The sequence below is a fragment of the Pan troglodytes genome, chromosome 2 (genome assembly GCF_028858775.2).
Source record: "Pan troglodytes isolate AG18354 chromosome 2, NHGRI_mPanTro3-v2.0_pri, whole genome shotgun sequence".
NCBI lineage: Eukaryota > Metazoa > Chordata > Mammalia > Primates > Hominidae > Pan > Pan troglodytes.
The window spans coordinates 175,374,684-175,394,908 of NC_086015.1; the positions used below are offsets into that span (position 1 = coordinate 175,374,684).

General features: G+C 39.1%; 1 protein-coding gene across 5 annotated transcripts in view; it reads left to right on the forward strand.

Moving 5' to 3' along the window:
* The window catches only part of FNDC3B (fibronectin type III domain containing 3B), a 361,399-nt gene that overhangs the window by 189,515 nt on the left and 151,659 nt on the right, over nt 1–20,225 (forward strand). For all 5 annotated transcript variants that reach the window (XM_001165324.8, XM_016942296.3, XM_063807331.1 and 2 more), the window contains one exon: nt 18,440–18,683. In XM_001165324.8, coding sequence (XP_001165324.1) covers nt 18,440–18,683 — 244 coding nt within the window. The remainder of the gene's footprint in view (nt 1–18,439; nt 18,684–20,225) is intronic.

Here is a 20,225-nt window from a genome sequence, read left to right on the forward strand (position 1 = left end):
AAATGAGGAAGGCCGAACGAAATATAAAATGTCTTAGTTGTCTTGTTATCACCAAGAGATAGGAGCAAAATACATTGTTGTCATGCAGTTGTAGAAAGAAAGAAACACACACACACACACACACACACACAAAATCTCCTGCAGCAGGCTGGACATATGTGAGAAGTGCTCAGTACTAATCTGTCCCTCTGCTAGTTAGTTCTGTACAGTTATCCCTACAGTCCTCTTCCTAAAGTAGACATTACTTTCTTGTTCAGGTCTAGAGTTGGTTGCCTTCGCATGTACTTAAAGTTCTGTAGCATGGTGTATAATATCCATAACACTCAACCCTGCTTACTTCTCAAGAGGCACCTTTACCTGTCACCCCACAGTCTATGTGTTAAACCTCTGTTCCCTAGATACCTTGGGCCTCTTTCTAAATACACACTTTCATGTCCATTATTTCCCCCTGTCTGGAATACTGGCATTTCATTGACAATTCAGTTGTTCTTTTTGGTGCCCCTCCTCAGTGTGACTGTTTTAGAACCTTCATCACAGAAATAGTTGTTCTGTTTTTTCAGCATCTGTGATTCTTCCCCTCCCTGTCATAGAATAAAATGTGTATTTATAGTCATCTCCAAGAACTCATATTGCCTCATGGGGATTGTATCTCAGCATCTAGAATACTGCATGGCACAAAGTAGGTACTTGCTAAATGTTTCTAAATATAAATGATTGTCCAAGCTTAAGTAAGTACAGGAGAGATTCATATATATTCTTAAATGATTTGCATGTTTAAGGAGAATAATATAATGCTCAATAGATGGAAAATAACAATGAGACTGATCTATACCTGCAAAGAATGAAATGTTCTGAATGTGTATTTAAAAGAGAGAGGAACACCAAGACAGTTCACTGGAGAAAAGAATAATCTTTTCAATAAATGGTGCTGGAAAAGCTGGATATCCACATGCAAAAAGAGTGAAGTTGAACCACTACCTCACATCATATGCAAAAATTAACTCAAAATGGACTATAAACATAAATCTAGGAACTAAAACTATAAAACTTGAGATACAAAATTTTATAACCTTGGATTAGGTAATGGATTTGTATATGTAACACCGAAAGCATGAGCAACAAGAGAAAAAAATAGATAAATTTGACTTTAAACAAATCAAAAATTTTTGTGCCTCAAAGGACACCATTAAAAAGTGGAAAGAGGCCTGGGACCGTGGCTCACACCTGTAATCCCAACACTTTGGGAGGCCGAGGCACGTGGATCATTTGAGGTCTGAAGTTCGAGACCAGCCTGACCAACATGATGAAACCTTGTCTTTACTAAAAATACAAAAAAAAAAATTAGCCAAGTGTGGTGGCACATCCCTGTAGTCCCAGCTACTCAGGAGGCTGAGGCAGGGGAATCACTTGAACCCAGGAGGCGGAGGTTGTAGTGAACTGAGATCGTGCCACTGCACTCCAGCCTGGGTGACAGAGTGAGACTCTGTCTCAAAAAAAAAAAAAAAAAAGAAAAAGAACAACAACAACAAAAATTAAAAGAAAATTCACAAAATGGGAGAAAATATGTACAAACAATATGTTTCAGAAAGGACTTGAATCTGGAACGTATAAAAAACTTACAAGTCAAGAATAAAAAGAAATTTTAAAATGGGCAAAGGACCTGAATAGACATTTCTCTAAAGAAGATACACAAATGGCCAGTTAGAGCATGAAAAGATGCTCAATATCATTAGCCATCAGAGAAATGTAAATCAAAACCACACTGCAATACCTTAATGTGCTAGGATTTCTATAGTCAAAAAGACAATAACAAGTATTGGCAAGGTTGTAGGAAAAGTGGAATACACTGTATGTGTTAATGTAAAATAGTACATCTGCTTTGGAAAACAATCTGGCAGTTCTTCAGATGGTTGAATAGGGAGTTGCATATGACCCAACAATTGCACCCGTAGGTATATACCTGAGAAATGAAAACATATGACCACACAAACACTTGTACAGGAATGTTCATAGGAGCATTATTCATAATAGCCCCAAAGTGGAAACAACCCAAATGCCCATCAACTTATGAATAGGTAAATGTAATATAATATCTTCACACAATGGACTATTATTCAGCCATAGTGAGGAATAAAGAACTGATACATGCTAAACTATGGATAAACCTTGAAAACAGTATGCTAAGTGAAAGAAGCCAGATATAAAAGCCACATATTGTATCATTCCACTTATATAAAATGTCTACAATAGGCAAATTCATGGAGACTGAAATAAATCAATGGTTACCAGGAGTTGGGGGGAAGGAGTTAATGGGGTATGCTGTTTCTTTGCGGAGACGAAAATGTTCTGGAAGTAGATAGTGGTAGTGGTTACTTAACCGTGACACTAAAACCTACTAAATTGGACACTGTAACCAGATGAATTTTATGTTATATAAACTAAATCTCAATAAAGCTAGTACAAAAGAAGGGGCAAGGGGAAGACAGTGACACGTCCCAGTTATGAATTGGGAAACAATGGGGCAGCTGGGAAAATGGCCCCACTTTGGAGTTATTGGTGGTGGTGATGGTGATGGTAACTACTATGAATGTTGTGCACTGTGCTAAATGGTTTATTTTTATGTCTAGTTTTCACTGTCCCGTCTTACATATGAGGATGCTGACACCCCCGTTGGAACCAGGATTGCAGCCCATGCATTTCTGATTACACTGACCTCTTTCCCATTATGATACAATCTCACAGTCCGTGGCAGAGCCTTGTCCTGATGGTTTTATTGCTTTCTGGCATTGTGAGTGTGGGTGTGTGTTGTGCCTACTTATGCATCTCCATTTCTAAAACACCAACTACTTGTGCATTGTATGGTCTTTATTTACCGTGTTTTTTTTTTTTTTTTTGAGATGGAGTCTTGCTCTGACGCCCAGGCTGGTGTGCAGTGGCATGATCTTGGCTCACTGCAACCTCCGCCTCCTGGGTTCAAGCGATTCTCGTGCCTCAGCCTCCTAAGGAGGTGGGATTACAGGCGCGCATCACCATGCCTGGCTAATTTTTATATTTTTGGTGGAGATGGGGTTTCATAATGTTGGTCAGGCTGGTCTCAAACTCCTGACTTCAAGTAATTCACCTGCCTCAGCCTCCCAAAGTGCTGGGATTACAGGTGTGAGCCACCACACCCTGCCGGTATGGTCTTTAATTGTAAGAAAATTGAAGAGGGAGGCAAGTAAATCAAGATTTTATGGTAATAACTCTAATCTGATTGAATAGAGAAGTTCTTGATTATAGCAGATTTGTTGTATAATTAAATAGCTGAAAGTCCTTTAAAGATAAATTAATAAAATTGGTCAAATCTGACAAAATACAAATGTCAGTAATAAGCAGATAATAAACTCCTGAAGTTTAACAGACAGCTGTGGAGGTGCAATCAACAGCACGAGCTTTGTTTTCTTAGGTTGAGAAGGGCTGAATTGGTGGACCTTACAGATAACTGTGGACTTAGGGTGCAAAAACAGTGGAATCCTGTCATTTCAGCTTGGTGGTTTCTCTGATATAGTAGGTTGGGGGATGTGGTGTGTTTTGTGCCTTATTTTTTAGTGGGATGAGAGGTAGAGGGATTCTTTTCAACTTGAGAGAAAATATAGACCTTTTTTTAAACTATGAGAAAGTGGATTTAGGTAAGCGGGAATTTAATCTTATCACAGTCATCATCTCCATTATGTAAAAGCATTTGTGAGTGTGATTAGAGTTGAAACTGAAGGAGAACATGGACGTTACCTGGAGAGGCCTTTCTTCGGATTCCATCTTGGCTACTTTCTGTGTAACTTTGATAAATTATTTCACCACATATGTGAACACCTACTTGATGTGGTAGAGGTAAGAATTAGGAGAAATGTTATGTGAGGTGTGGCACTCAGTAAGTAGTAGCTATTACAATGAAAAAGACTGTTACAACAGTTCCAATGGAAGTTTGGCAGAGCTTGCCCTCCTAAATACATATTGAAATCACATGGTGTGAAGCAAAATTTTCCTTCCATTGTATACTGGCCATGGCTCTCTGTTTTTTAACCTCACCATTAACTTTCTGAATAATTTATATGTAAAAATTTCTTAAGCAGATGCTTTGAGTTTTATTTTCCATGCTTCCATAGTAATTTATGATACATTTGCTCAAATGTTATAGGGAAAACTTCATATTGACCCAAGGATTTAAAAAGCATATGAAGAGAAAAAGTGAAACCTCCAAGTTAATGTTCTATCATTTGGGAAACCACTCTTCTTTTTCCAGATTAACTGTTGTAATCCCAAAACTTAGTAGTCAAAATAAATATTTTTGTTGTGAGAGCAGAAACAAAAATACCGCATTGGATTGTTTTGGGGATTAATTAATGGGTCAGTACCTGTTGAAATTATATATATTTCATTTCCCTTAGCCAGGGAAAGACAAGAAATGTATTGAAAAATATATTTGAATTTTCGTTTGGTTGGTCATTTGCCAATGATGACTGGAGAGCTGGCCAGAAAGCAGACACCTCTGTGGAGAAACAGTGGGGCCTGTTAGGTGGAAGCTGTGCAATGCTTTCCCCCCATTTCGCTTAGCCAAGCCAGCTGAGCTATAGACATTAGCCTCAACTGCTTCCCTTTGGTAATTACAGCTGGGGATTAAACCACCGCTTTGTTTCACCTTCAACGTTGTGAAAATGATAACAGAAAGGCACATGGGGGACTGCCCTATGCCCTGAGAAACTGAGATTCAGACCCATTTGGTGGCCAATAAGGAGAATTGGATTCTCTTTCAACACTCTTGGTCCTTCAGAGGAACTGATTTTTCTATAGGAAGTTAGGGAATTGTTCCATAGTGTACATTGTGTGCATGGGGGTTGGTATTGTGTTCCATGGAAAACAGCATAGTACTTAGATATTTCGTTTCAATTATCAATGGATTTGAAGCAATTTTATTTTTTATCTTGTGGCTTATTTTGTCCAAGGAGCAATTACAGACAGGGTTGGCAATGCTAAATTAAAGAAATGTACCAAGGACATCCCCTCCCCTCAAAGTATTGTGCAGTTTCGTCTTTCTGAGCCTTCTCCCTGTTCTGCATTTTCTCTTTGATTTCTTTCCTTTGTTTCTGTGATCCCGGCATCATGACATAATAGAACATGGGATTAGTGGGAGGAAATGAGGGCCCAAGCGAGGCTCTACATCCAACTCTCTGTGTGATTTTAGGAATATTAAGTGCTTTATTTGGGTGTGTCACTTGTTTACTTGATCATTGTCTGTCTTCCTTTTAGCATTTAAGTCCACAAAGGCAGGGACCTTGTGTGTCCTGTTCAGTCCTGTTCATCACTTGATCTCTAGTTCCTTGAAAGGTACCCAGCACATAATAGGCATTTATCAAAATTTGGCTACCTGGCTGGAGTGATTTTTATCTCATGGAGGGAAGCAGAGAGAGGAAAGTGTTTCAGGATCTCTGGGGTTCTTTTCTAATCTAAAATTAGATTATTCTCCTCTGTTCATATTATTCCTTAACAGGGTATCAAATGAGACTATAAGTAAGTTTCCAAAAGCAGTCATTACCAAAGCAGTGTGGCACACTTATTGACATTTAGCATTTTATTGACTAGAATGCTAGTTTTCACCTCTATACAAAAATGATAATTGATTTTCATAGTAGGATTGACACAGTATCACATCCAGAAATGACTTCGGAATCATTAGTGTTAAATTTGCCCTTTATATTACATTTTATTTAATTGCACAATTATTATAATCTATCTTTCTAAATTAGTCAGTCATATTTGTCATATGTAATAACTTTTTTAAGAAAAATACCTTTTTCTGACCTGTTGGGTAGCAAAACTTTACCAAGGTTAGATGAATTTTATATTTCTACACATTCTTTGAAACCCATTAGGTTCACAAAATTAGAATTATATAATATGGTTATTTTAATCTGTGATAGGTGTTACCTGAATCTCTTCAGAATGGGTTCTTAATTCTTTATTGTACCAAGGAACCCATTGACAGACTGGGGAAGCCTTTTTTAAAGGAAAATATAAAATTCATAGGTAAAAAGGAGACCAGTTTTTTCAAAACTGGTCAAATTTTTTTAAAAGGTGATACAGTAAGTTTTGTGCTGGTTTATTTGCACATCAATAACATCTAGCATCAGATCTAGTAACTACAATAATTTTGAAGTTGTGATTATTATAAAGATTAATATTTCTATAACACTGTAATATAACATGGAAATGTCACATTTTGTTAGTAACCAAGTCAAAGGTAACTGCTAATACTACTGTGATTTGCTGCCTACATTTATAAATCAGGGAAATACAAAATTTCAGTTGGATGTTAGTGAATAATAAAGATGTAATTTCTAACTGAGATCATGGTCCCCTGAATTCTGTTCATCTTATTTTGGGGGGATTAGGGTCTGTGTACCTGGTTAAGGCTCTTGCCCCTTTTGGTGAGTAATACTATGTTTGAAACTTAGAACCATAGCTCTGTTACTGGGAAGGGTCCAGACTGATTTCTTGATACCTCATGTCTAATCTCATAATCTGAGTGGGATAGTACAGTAGTAGAAAGAGCAGGGGTCAGAGTATTCCAAACATGGGCTCTACCCTGTACAGCTACAAGTTGAGTAACCATGAAAAATATTCTAACTTCAGACTTTGCCTTCATTTCTGGAAAGGTATAGCTGTATCCTTCCTGCAGAGATTGTCTGGGCTGTCTCACAGGTGTGAAAGTCTTGAATGGTAACATGTTCTGTTTAAATGTAAGGAATTATTTTATGTTGATGAATATGCCAGTTGCCTGTTGGGTTAAGTCTGGAAGACCCTGTTCTGTGTATTGGCATCACTGGAATAATCTATCTGTGTTTCCATGGACCTGAGTGTGCCTGAGAAGCTGGGCTGAAAAGATGTGACTGGCCTTCCCTTCTGTGATCGGTAATGGACAGGTACTGCAGATGCCCACTGCTGATAGCTTTATTCACATCTCAGAAGCAGCTCAACTGGGCACAAATAAAGCCATCAAATGTCTACTTACTGTTTGTCACCTAACAGAAAGGCTGTCCCCTAAAATAGCATTTCTGTTTAATCTGAAATAATTATTTGATCCATTTTAGTATCGATTGAAACTCTTTGGATGGAACTTTTTTCACTTGTCCAGTGTTCTTATGTGCCACACATTTGTTTGCAGGATTAGATTTGATTTTTGATTTTTGAATTTGGTTCTTTTTGGTATTTAGGTCAGTAATATACAATAAAGTGTGAAAGAAGTGGAATGGCATTTCCAGTGAGAGTATCTGGGTATGAATCTTGTCACCCGTTTAGCCCACCTTAGGTTAATTTACTTAATCATAGCTGAAGATTCCTCAGCTAGAATTTAGGACTGTGATGCTGCTTATGTTAGATCTTCTGAGTTTTATGCAAGTCAAGGTCTGTGCCAAGTGTTTTATAAACTATTAAGTGATATACAAATTGTAGGAGTTGCTGTTGTCACTTCGATTCTTATATATTAAGTTAATCAATTTGCTGTTTTGCTTTCAGCATCAGTCCCCAGTGCTGTGTTTTTTTGGGCCCCTGCTTTGAGATGAGGCCTCTTGGTTCTCTGCAGTATCTGGAGAAGCTTAGCCCTCTAACCAGGGAGGGGTTCCTCTTTGCCCATGGGATTCTCTATCTGGGGACAGCTCTGGGCTATAGTAAAGTGGAGCTGTAGCTAGCTAACTGAGGGCCCATCCTGGGGTCTCCAGTTCATAAGATATGTCTCTTGACCTTGCTGGACTTCCTTCTTAATTTGGAAAGTCTTTATTACATAATTCACTGAAGTAGTTGGATCAGAGAGGTACCACAGAGATCTGTATTTGTTTCCATTCTCCTGTCCAACCCTTGGGGTTACTGTCATTGGACAGTAGCACCTGCAAAGAGCTAGGTGTTCTGGTAAAGTACTCACAGTTGATTTCATTTATATATGACTTAGCTGTGCTCCTTTGCCAGATTTAAGACTTAAAAAAGTGTGAATAGAAGCTTGGCTTTATTTCTGAGTGTATAAAAGTGTTGGCATGTACAAAGCCAGTGGAAGGATTGCCATTTTTGAGAGTGTCTTCTTATACTGATCACCTCTGAAATAAAGCCTGTCGGTAAGATTCATGCCCAGAAATGCTAAAGACAAGCACCTACTGTGATTCTCCTGAACAGCAACACTTGATTTGTTAACTGGAGCTAACCCTTCTCCCCTCAGTCTGTACCTTACCTATTGCCTGCAGTTGGTGTGTGGGTTAAAAATTAAGCACCAGGTGAGCAGTGTGTGCCTTACAGGCCGGAGGATTGCTTGAGCCCAGGAGTATTGGGCTGTATCACACTATGCTGACAGGGTGGTCGCACTAAGTTCGGCATTAATGGGGTGACCTCCTGAGAGCTGGGGACCACCAGGTTGCCTAAGGAGGGGTGAATTGGCCCAGGTCAGAAATGTAGCAGGTCAAAACTCCTATGCTGTGCAGTACTGGGAACATGCCCATGAATAGCCATCACACTCCAGCCTGGGCAACACAGTGAGACCCTATCTCTTAAAAAAAAAAATAAAGCACCAATGGGATGGGAAATTTCAGATTTCTAGACATAAATGAGAGTGCTCATAAAAACTCTGGGGACTTTTTGTTCATGAATTAACTGATTAGCTAAAACCTTCATTTTGATCACCTATAAAACAGACAAAATTAGGTGTTTAGACTTAATCACTGGCAAGAACTGTTTGAGACAGACAGTTGTAATTTTCAAGGAACTTTTTCTTTTTCCTGATTCAGAAGAGGATATCTGTTATCAAGCTGTAAGTACTCTGCAGGATAATCTTTTTTGTTATTATTTAAAGGGCTTTTAGAAACATCACCAGTCACTTATTTTTCCTTTTGAAGACAACAATAATCATGTTCTGTGGCAAAAGGAGCTGGTCCGAAACCTAGAATGATAATGAAAGTTTGCAAATATCAAATATTATTTCATCACCATTAGCCATTTACAGATGTGAAGAGAAATGAGCTTGAAAAGTAGTTTGATGTTTTCAACCACACTTTTAATCTTTAGATTTGAAAACAGAAAAGGAAGTCTGGAGATTAGGGTAATATATTCAATTCTTCCACCATTTTTTAATTTTTGATTTTTCTTTTTGAGACAGGATCTTGCTCTGTCACCCAGGTGGAGTGCAGTGGCGTGACCTCCCTTGCTCAAGTGATCCTCCCACATCATCCTCCCAGGTAGCTGGGATGACAGGCCCGTGCCAGCACACCCAGCAAATTTTTGTATTTTTTATAGAGATAAGGTTTTGCCACGTTGCCCAGGCTGGTCTTGAACTGCTGGGTTCAAGCAGTCGCCCGCCTTGGCCTCCTGAAGTACAGAGATTACAGTCATGAACCACCACAGTCAGCCCTCTCCTGACATTTTTAAGTCAAGTAGCTTAATCTATAAAATAAAATGTTTGACCACTTAGTACTATAAAACTCTTTTGTTGCTCCTAGAACATTCCTTTATCCTAATTTTTCTTTCTTCTTATGGTACTTGGGTGATGGTGGTGAGAGTTGGCAGCACAAGGGGGATTGGCTAGGGCAGGTACACACCTTACGTTTCAAACCTCTACCCTACCTGAAGAACAAGCTTGCCTTTCCTTTTTTATATTATCTACCATATTAGAAAATGCAGAGGGAAGAGTTAGTGCAAATTGGGAAAGTGAGTACCGATGCATTTGTACTCCTGATTGGTGAGCAAAATAAAACTGCTCAGCCTCCTATAGGATTAAAGTAGAACTTACACTGGAGATGTTTGATCTTTCTGTATAAATGTTTGTGATAAAATCACGCTTATTTAAAATAAGATCAGGAATGATAGATATAAAATTAACCGGATTCAGATTTTCTGAGATTTTAGAATAGGATGTCAGCTATTTACCAGAGTTATGGAGAAAAGTTTTAATAATGACGTGCTAATATTCTTGGCAGATACCAAATCTAAGCAGATATAATTAATTTATTTTATTTATTATTTTTTTTTTTGGCTTGCTTTCTTATTCATTTACTCATTTAACCAACATTTACTGAAAGTCTTCTGTGTGCCCAGTTGCTTCTGAGGGACTTGCAGCTGGGTGGGAGAGACAGATGTGTAGTCCAAGCTACAGGATAGAGGTGCTGAGTGGAGAGGGGAGAGGTGAGCACCAGCCTGCTTGGGAGAATCCTGGATTCTGCCTACCCATCCCCTGAGTCCATGCAGCTTGTTAATATTGACCAGCCTTGTTCTTCTCTTTGTTCATTGTTCGCATGCTCACTTTTATCTGAGACATCTTCTCTTCCTGGAATGACCTGGGATCCCACTTTAGGCATGTTGGCAGCAATAAGAAATTCAGCCTGAGCCTGACTTTCACAGACTCATTTGGTCCCAGTTTTCTGTGTCCAGGCAACTCACCCAGTGTTTTCTGCCACCCCGGCAAACTGGCTGCCAGCACATCACACTACGTATGTTTGTGGGTTCATATGTGTCCACGTGCAGAATCTGCCCATTTCCTGGATCATCCTGGGCCATCTGGGGCAGCCTTTTTAATTTTTTCTTTTACCTCCTGCCTTTCAAGCTTCTCTTTTGATTCTTGTGGCTTGTAGTCCAACAAGAGTAGAAGGAAAGAGCTTCAGGAAGTGAGGAGTTTATTAAAATTCCTTTGAAGCATTTCAATTCAGTAAGAGGAACTATCTTTTCTGTTAGCTAAGACAAAAAAAAAAAAGAAAAAAACAAATAACAACAACCCTCAAAAAAAATATAAATGTTTTTAGGAGATCCATTTTAGTTCTTTTTTTTTTTTTTTTTTTTTTTGGGATGGAGTCTTACTCTGTCACCCAGGCTGGAATGCAGTGACGCGATCTTGGCTCACTGCAAGCTCCGCCTCCTGGGTTCACACCATCCTCCTGCCTCAGCCTCCCTAGCAGCTGGGACTACAGGCTCCCGCCACCATACCTGGCTAATATTTTTTTGTATTTTTAGTAGAGATGGGGTTTCACCATGTTAGCCAGGATGGTCTTGATCTCCTGACCTTGTGTCCTGCCCATCTCGGCCTCCCAGAGTGCTGGGATTACAGGCGTGAGCCACCGCGCTCAGCCCCATTTTAGTTCTTATACACAAAATTGATCCTCCTTTACCCAGTTCCGTGTCCTTGAGTGTATTACCTTCACTTCCCTAAGCATCATTCTTATTTCTAAAATGGGGATAACTGTAACTGTATGTGCCTCACAGGATTGTTGGCAGGATTTACTGAAGTGGTAACATTAATAGTAGTAATTGATGAGTAAGATTTTGTTACATTATGTATCAGGTACTGTTCTAAGAACTTGAACTCTACCTAACTCCTTTCTGGTAGAGGGTATTAAAAGCATAGCAGTATTCAATAAGTATTAGTTGTATCCTGAATCCTTTTCACATCTCTTAATAACTCAGGTATCCTAATTCTCAACAGTTGATTGTTTACCTATTTACTTCTCAATATACAACTTCTGTATAATTTTCTACATAATGAAAACTTTGATGTACACACCAGTATGAAAAATCTTGGTTCTGCAGCATACCAGTTGCACAATTTAATCATGCTGTGCCTTGGTTTTCTTCATCTAAAGCAGGGATGCCGATACCTAATTCTCAAGTGTTAAGGAAGTTGAATGAGATGGCCCATGTCAAGCAGCTGACAGACCACAGGCACTGACTGATGTCCTTTTCCATCTCCCAACCTGTGCTGCTCCTGGGAACCCTCCATCTTGCTGTTATCCCCAGGCTGTTTCATTTTGTTTTGATGATTCTCTTGGTCATATTTATAAGAACACTAGTATAAGACAAAGATTCTCTCCGTTGCACATTTTGTGCCTTATTCTCTAGCCACTTAAGCTTGTTTCTAGGCCACAGGATAGCAAGAATACTAGGCACGTAGAAGATTTTTTGTAAACATGTACTAAGCTGGATAAAACAGACATGATAAAGAATCAGCCTGGCTTCTATTAGCCATCAGGCCAAATTTCTTCATTAGCCTGAGCAAGATGGCTCAGTGTTTGTTCACAGAGGCTAAACGTATCACTTTTTAAAAGAGAGTTTTTGTTTGTTTGTTTTAAATCAGACAGGGCTTGCAGAACTTAAGGTAGAAGAAAGTGCTGGATTGAGCTTTTGTAATCTAAGGGGGTATATTAGTTTAGTAGGGCTACCATAACAGAATACCACAGACTGGGTAGTTTACACAAGAGAAGTTTATTTTCTTACAATTCTAGAGGTTGGAAGTCCAAGATCAAGGTGTCAGCAGGATTAGTTGGTTTCTTCTAAGGCTTCTCACCTTGGCTTGTAAATGGCCATTGTATTTTCCATTTTCAAGCTGCTAATAAAGACATTCACAAGATTGGGCAATTTACATAGGAAAAAGGTTTAATCAGACTTACAGTTCCACCTGGCTTGGGATGCCTCACAATCATGGTAGAAGGCAAGGAAAAGCAAGTCACATCTTACATGGATGGCAGCAAAAAAAAAAAAAAGAGCTTGTGAAGGAGATTCCTGTTTTTCAAAACCATCAGATCTCATGAGACTTATTCACTATCATGAGAACAGCATGGGAAAGACCTGCCCCCATGATTCAGTTACCTCCCACTCAGTCCCTCCCACAACATGTAGAAATGCAAGATGAGATTTGGTTGGGGACACAGCCAAACCATATCATTATGCACCTGGCCCCTCCCAAATCTCATGTCCTCACATTTCAAAACAAATCATGCCTTCCCTACAGTCCCTCAAAATCTTAACTCATTTCAGCATTAACTCAAAAGTCCACAATCCAAAGTCTCATCTGAGACAAGGCAAGTCCCTTCTACCTATCTGCCTATAAGCCTATAAAATCAAAAGCAAGTTAGTTACTTTCTAGATACAATGAGGGTACAGGCATTGGGTAAATACAGCCATTCGAAATGGGAGAAATTGGCCCAAACAAAGGGGCTACAGGCCCCATACAAATCCAAAATCCAGTGGGACAGTCAAATCTTAAAGCTCCAAAATGATATCCTTTGACTCCATGTCTCACATCTAGGTCACACTGAGGCAAGAGGTGGGTTCCCATAGTCTTGGGCAGCTCTGCCCCTGTGGCTTTGCAGGGTACAGCCTCACTCCTGACTGCTTTCACAGGCTGGTATTGAGTGCAGATTTTCCAGGCATGTGATGCAAGCTGTTGGTGGATCTACCATTCTGGGATCTGGAGGATGGTAGCCCTCTAGGCAGTGCCCCAGTAGGGACTTTGTGTGGTGGCTCTGACCCCACATTTCCCTTTCGCCCTACCCTAGCAGAGGTTCTTGATGACAGCCCCACTCTGCAGCAAACTTCTGCCTGGACATCCAGGCATTTCCATACAGCCTCTGAAGTCTAGGCAGAGGTTCCCAAACCTCAATTCTTGACTTCTGTGCACCCGCAGGCTCAACACCACATGGAAGCTACCATAGCTTGGGACTTGCACCCTTTGAAGCCACAGCCTGAGCTGTACCTTGGCCCCTTTCAGTCATGACTGGAGTGGCTGGGATGCAGGGCGCCAAGTCCTTAGATTGCACACAGCACGGGGACTCTGGGCCTGGCCCACACAACCATTTTATCCTCCTAGGCCTCAGGGCCTGTGATGAGAGGGGCTGCCATGAAGACCTCTGACATACCCTGGAGACATTTTCCCCATTGTCTTGCGGATTAACATTCAGCTCTTTGTTACTTAAGCAAATTTCTGCAGTGGGCTTGAATTTCTCCTCAGAAAATGGGATTTTCTTTTCTATTGTCAGGCTGCAAATTTTCCAAAGTTTTATGCTCCGCTTCCCTTATAAAACTTAATGCCTTTAACAGCACCCAGGTCACCTCTTGAAGGCTCTGCTGCTTAGAGATTTCTTCTGCCGGATACCCTAAATCATCTCTTTCAAGTTCAAAGTCCCACACATCTCTAGGGTAGAGACAGAATGCTGCCACTCCCTTTGCTAAAACATAACAAGAACCACCTTTGCTCCACAAGTTCCTCATCTCTATCTGAGACCATCTCAGCCTGGGCCTTATTGTTCATATCATTATCAGCATTTTAGTCAAAGCCATTCAAGTCTCTAGGGAGTTCCAGACTTTCCCACATTTTCCTGCCTTCTTCTGAGCCCTCCAAATTGCTCCAACCTTTGCCTGTTACCCAGTTTCAAAGTCGCTTCCACATTTTCGGGTATCTTTTCAGCAATGTGCCACTCTTCTTGGACCAATTTACTGTATTAGTCTGTTTTCATGCTGCTGATAAAGACATACCTGAGACTGGGCAATTTCAAAGGAAAGAGGTTTAATTGGACTTATAGTTTCATGTGGGTGAGGAAGCCTCACAATCATGGTGGAAGGCAAGGAGGAGCAAGTCACATCTTACATGGATGGCAGCAGGCAAAAAAAGAGGTTGTGCAGGGAGACTCCTGTTTTTAAAACCATCAGATCTCATGACACTTAAATCACCATCATGAGAACAGCACGGGAAAGACCTGCCTTCATGATTCAATTACCTCCCACCCACTCCCTCCCACAACATGTGGGAAGTCAAGATGAGATTTGGGTGGGGATACAGCCAAACCATATCAGCCATCTTCCTTTGGTGTCTTCACATGATGTTCCCTTTGTGCATGTCTCTTGTAAATCTCCTCTTATATAGATACTGTTGGATTAGAGTCTACCTGTATGACCTCATTTCACCTTAATTGTCTACTTAAAATGCCCTGTTTCTAAATACAGTCACATTCTGAAGTAGTGAGCATCAGAACATCAACATTTGAATTTGGGGACACATAAGTCAGCCCATGATAGGTGACAGTCTGAGAACTCAGCATAATGATCTTTTCCAAGGCTCTATGCTTCTCTGGAGAGGATATGTGAGTGACAGTTCTGTTGGGTCATAGAGCTGGAAAAAATTTAGATGAAGAATATTTATTCTGATTTCTGAAATCACCACACTTCTGCTTTCTTAACAGCACTTACTAGGACTTAGTCTAATTTTTCTCTTCACATTCTTAGGCTGTGTGGATGAGTCTTACTGTTGAGCACTTATTTTTTCTCCCCTTTGAATATCCAGTCCTTAGCACATAGTATGTGTCAGGAAATAATAGTTGAATTGAATACAGGTGATTCGTCTGCCTCTGGACATTCTCACAATTTCCTACACCACAAAAGGAAATGAATTTGTCTTTTCCTTAGTTGTCTACCAAGAATGAAGGCATATTTTTTTTGCCTCGGGTGTTTTGGACTGAATTCTGTCTGATGTCTAAATTCGACTACAGTAATATATTTATTTATGAGCCATCTTTATTAAAGAATGTTACTGCCACCGTTTCCTTAGTTGCCAATTATTTTGTGCATTGTTATTGCTCCTCAGATTTTCTTATTTTGGGGGAGACTTAGGCATAATTTCCTTAGATGTAGATCAAAGCTGAATTGGATAACTAAAATATGTTGCAATTTATGTTATAGAAAAATGGTAAAAATATTCACATATTTTTTATATTTCTACTATTTCAGAATTAATATTTCACCTTTTTTTTTTTTTTTTTTTTGAGTCGGAGTCTCCGTCTGTCACCCAGGCTGGAGTGCAGTGGTGCGATCTTGGCTCACTGCAGCCTCCACCTCCTGGGTTCAAGCAATTCCCCTGCTTCAGCCTCCTGAGTAGCTGGGACTACAGGTCCACGCTGCCACACTCTGCTAATTTTTTGTATTTTTAACAGAGATGGGGTTTCACCATGTTGGCCAGACTGGTCTTGAACTTCTGACCTCAGACAGTCCACCTGCCTCGGCCTCCCAAAGTACTGGGATTACAGGCCTGAGCCACTGCGCCTGGCCAATATTTCACTTTTTTAAAATAAATTTTTTTAATGATAAGACAGGCTTGGTTTGTCAAGAACAGGTTTCTAAAAGGGTTTCATTATACATGCACATGTAAATAAAAACCTTTTACAAATCCCACAGAATAAGATACTTTAAAATGGAGCTGTCAAGCAATTTTTATATGTACAGGCAATTTGTGGTTTCAAAAAGCTACTTCAAAAAAAAACTTCAAAAAGTTAGTGCTTTTTGATAATTTTTTTTTAAAACCACTTTGGTAACAGGTCCAAAGTTATATGATAAAATGATCAAATAAATTTTTTCGTTATAAATAGTCTTGTTTAAAAGTCCAAAATGTGCCTCTTAATATTTAGTGAGAGCCCTGTTCTTGTTCTACTTCATCAGTTGTCTATGTTGCTGGTTGACTATTGGAAGTTTTACACTGAATGAAAGAATAAAGATTGTAAACCTCTAGAAAACAAGTACTTTACTTCTGTGGTCCTTCCAGGATTGAATGAAGGTTCCATGAAAGAGAAACATCTGGAATATGCCTTTTTTTTTTCTTAATAGCTAGTAGAGGGTGAGGAGGGAAATAAGACACTGTAGGATAATGCGTGTTTGTGTCAGATCATAGGAAAAAAATCATGATGTATTTATACTACATGTGCTATTTATATACATGTGCTACCAAACAGCATGCAGCTCTATGTTTTAGACAAAATAGAAGAAGCTTTGATGATAATTATCAATACATGCATGAGAATTTCCAATGTCATGGTTTAAGCACCCACTTCACATACACTTGTAAATTAGCTTCCATGCATTCATAAATGGGGTTAGTGTGATTAGCTTGCCAAGGCCCAGAAGAGATTATATTTATTAAAGATCACATGAAAAGCTGTGTCCTAGGCATCTGACTAGGAATCTTAATTTTAAATAGGTAATATTATCTTATTTATGAACTATTAACACAGTAGAAACATTTATTTTGATAGATTTATTAATGAATGTAAAGATTTTTGTTTTTTTAACATAAGGATTAATGGCCGTTCATTCAATCTAAACCTATTTTGTACACTGAAATATAACATAAACATTGATAGACTTGCCAATCTGTCTTAAGCACTACTTTTAAAATATGAAGCTAAGTATAGTTTTTTGTTGTTATTAAGATGTTTTAGACATGATTAAGTCATTTTATTTTGTCCTATAATCAACCTCCTGAGGTATAATGAGAAATCCATTTCAATATAGAAGGTCAGTTTTGTGGGGTTTTTAGTTTTTTTTTTTTTTTTTGTAAAACAAAACTTCCTGTCAGAGTGTGTGCCCGATCGTGCATTTGATTAGATCAGCTGGCATGGCTTCTTGGCAGCCTGGCCCTCACTGCCAGGTTTACTCCGTGTCCACTTCCTTGCAGGGCCCTGACCTAGAGGCCATCTCTCAGCTGTCCCAGCCCTGCCAATTCTTTGAGGTCCCTGAAGCCTTTCCTGATTCTCCCATCTCACGTTATCATTCTCTGTACCCCTACAGCTTTACCTTTTGATCATGGTATCTGTTGTGTTAGTTATTTCTTTCATTTATTGCCACAGAGGCAATAAATATTGGCATTGTGCTGCCTTCGTTGCTCTTCTTGGATGAATTAGAAAACATTCAGAGGAGCTGGGCACGGTCGTGCATGCCTGTAGTCCCAGCTACTTTGGAGGCTGAGGCAGGAAGATGATTTGAGGCCAGTTCAAGGCTGTAGTGTATGATGATCACACCTGCGTGTAGCCACTGCACTTCAGCCTGGGCAACAGAGTGAAATCCCATTTCTAAAAATAAATAATGAACAAAGAATTGGAAAAAGAATGGATAGAGTGTTGATTGGCTTGCTTTTCTCATAGCAGGTTGCTTTTCCAAGCATCTTCTTTCACAACACTCATCATGAGGACATCTTGGGAGCAAAAGTGTCCATACTGATTTGGGGTTACTTAAGTTTTTCTTTGGTCAGAATCCCTCATTTCATCCATATCCTCAGTCCTAGATTAAGTAATCTTAGGGCACACTTACGGCTTCTGACGTTAATGCCACCTTTGTTTCCTAAAGCCCTGATGATGATGGAACTGTGCATGTTAAAGCAGGAAAGGGGAAGAATGTTGTCAGCATATCTAGAAGCCTAGCCCTGGAAAAGTACTTAGGTGGCACAGAAAGCCTCTTTCTGGAAAACCACTGAACTGATAGTTAAATTCAAAAGTCACTCCTAAAATCAGTTTCAGCACACATTAAATTCACTCGTCTTGGATGAAGCCAGTGAAAATTTTAAGACAAAAACAAGATTTATTATCAAATACTGGTCTCTCCAAAAAGTTACATGGGATCAGAATCAGATGTCGATGAATAATTTGTTTTTGTACGTTTTTATAGTTACATGTTATTACTTCTAGAACTCATTTGACTGGTTGAACTAGAGAACCAGAATACAACATGCATTTGTTTTTTTCTATGGTGGAAAGAAAAGTAAAATTAAAGTGGAAGTTATTAATACTATATATATTCATAGGCTGCTAATATGTACTGCGTTCTTTCCTTTTGTGTTTTTCTTTAGGTGATTGAAGATAGTACTGGAGTCCGCCGGGTGGTGGTCACACCCCAGTCTCCTGAGTGTTATCCCCCAAGCTACCCCTCAGCCATGTCTCCAACCCATCATCTCCCTCCCTATCTGACTCACCATCCACATTTTATTCATAACTCACACACGGCTTACTACCCACCTGTTACCGGACCTGGAGATATGCCGCCTCAGTTTTTTCCCCAGCATCATCTTCCCCACACAATATATGGTGAGCAAGGTGAGTAGATTTTCGCTGGCGTCAGGAGCCGTTGAAACTGATTACAGCATTTCAATAGTTCAAGGCGGCCCTTTGTTTCTTGTGAAATAAGCATAGTAGAAAAGGATCTAGGTGGTTTGTAAGACTCATGGGGAATTCCTAGCTTCCTTTGTCCTGAATGGTGCCTTGGAAAAATTACTTTGTGGGTTTAGTTTTTTTTCTTTCTTTCAGTTTTCACAAACTCGGCCCCAACCCCCACCTTACAAGATCAAGGAGTAAGGTAGCCACCTTTTATTTTAGAAAAGTGGCAGTGTGACATCGTTCCCATGTCCTGAAAGCATGTTTGTATGTGAGAGTGGCCTGAGGTACAACTGTGGCACATCGTTTCTTTGGTATCCATATGATCTACCAGTTAAAGGGAAATTGAAAAGTGTTTTGTGCCTCATTTCCAGTGTTTGAAGATTGTGAAATCTCAAGAACCTTTAGGTTTCCTAAAAGGCTCTATGTTGTGATGCTGGCAGAACTCAAAAATCCCCTGGCTGTTGATGTGGCCTTCCTGAACCTGCTTTTAGTTTAAGAGTAGCCATTAGTGCAGCTGCAATTTCACTGATTGTTAGGCAAATACTTACCTGGATATGAAAAGAGCCTCAGAGCTACCAACATTATATCTTTTTAAAGTTTTGACCCTGGTGTTGGTTTAGTCTAAAGGCTTTCTCTATCAAAATGGATACTAAGAAACCAGATAATTGAGGGTAAAATTAGACTTTAGCCTCTAGGACTTTGCAAAGTGATTTTCTTCTGAGTCTGACTATGAATGGAAGCATTTTACTGCTTCAGACATTTATTATGTTGGTTTAGATACATTGTAGAAGAAATGCCTGTTATACCATAGAATGTTTGAGCAAGTTATCACTTTTAAGAATTATATATATATAATTATATAATTTCTATATAATTAATTATTTATTTATAATTATATTTATATATATAAAATTATTCCCTGTTCATCTCACATTATAACTTATTCACAGAAAAAACTTTTTTGAGATGATATTTTAAGTGAAATATATCGTTGTAACTTAGGGATAGAATTTGACTGTATGTGTGTTTTGTTTATTTTTTTTTTTGTAGTCAAAGAAATTTGACATGATTCAAATTAATCAGGTGCTTTCACAATGTCGTATAAGGGGATGATAGCAAAACGTGAAATCAATACTTTGATTTCATAGCAGCATCAATAACTTCCTATCAATTTGATCTTTTTTCCATGCGACACACCAAGAAAACATCAAGTATTGGGGATATACTATGAAAACATTTGGATAAAAACTGAAAAAATTTAGTTAGCTGTAATTATTTTTTAATGTATTCAGTGCTTTGACTCAATATGCATTAAATAATTGAGTGTTTCTTAGAGCTTTCTGGCTGTATCTGAGCTCTGATGACATGAAAGGCCTTGGTGACTGACTCATTGCTTGCTGGTATATGTCTGACTTGCCTTATTTTAGCAGTCTGTTAGTAGGATGCCACATAGTTACTGTTTTGTAAATGCTGTCCTTTGCA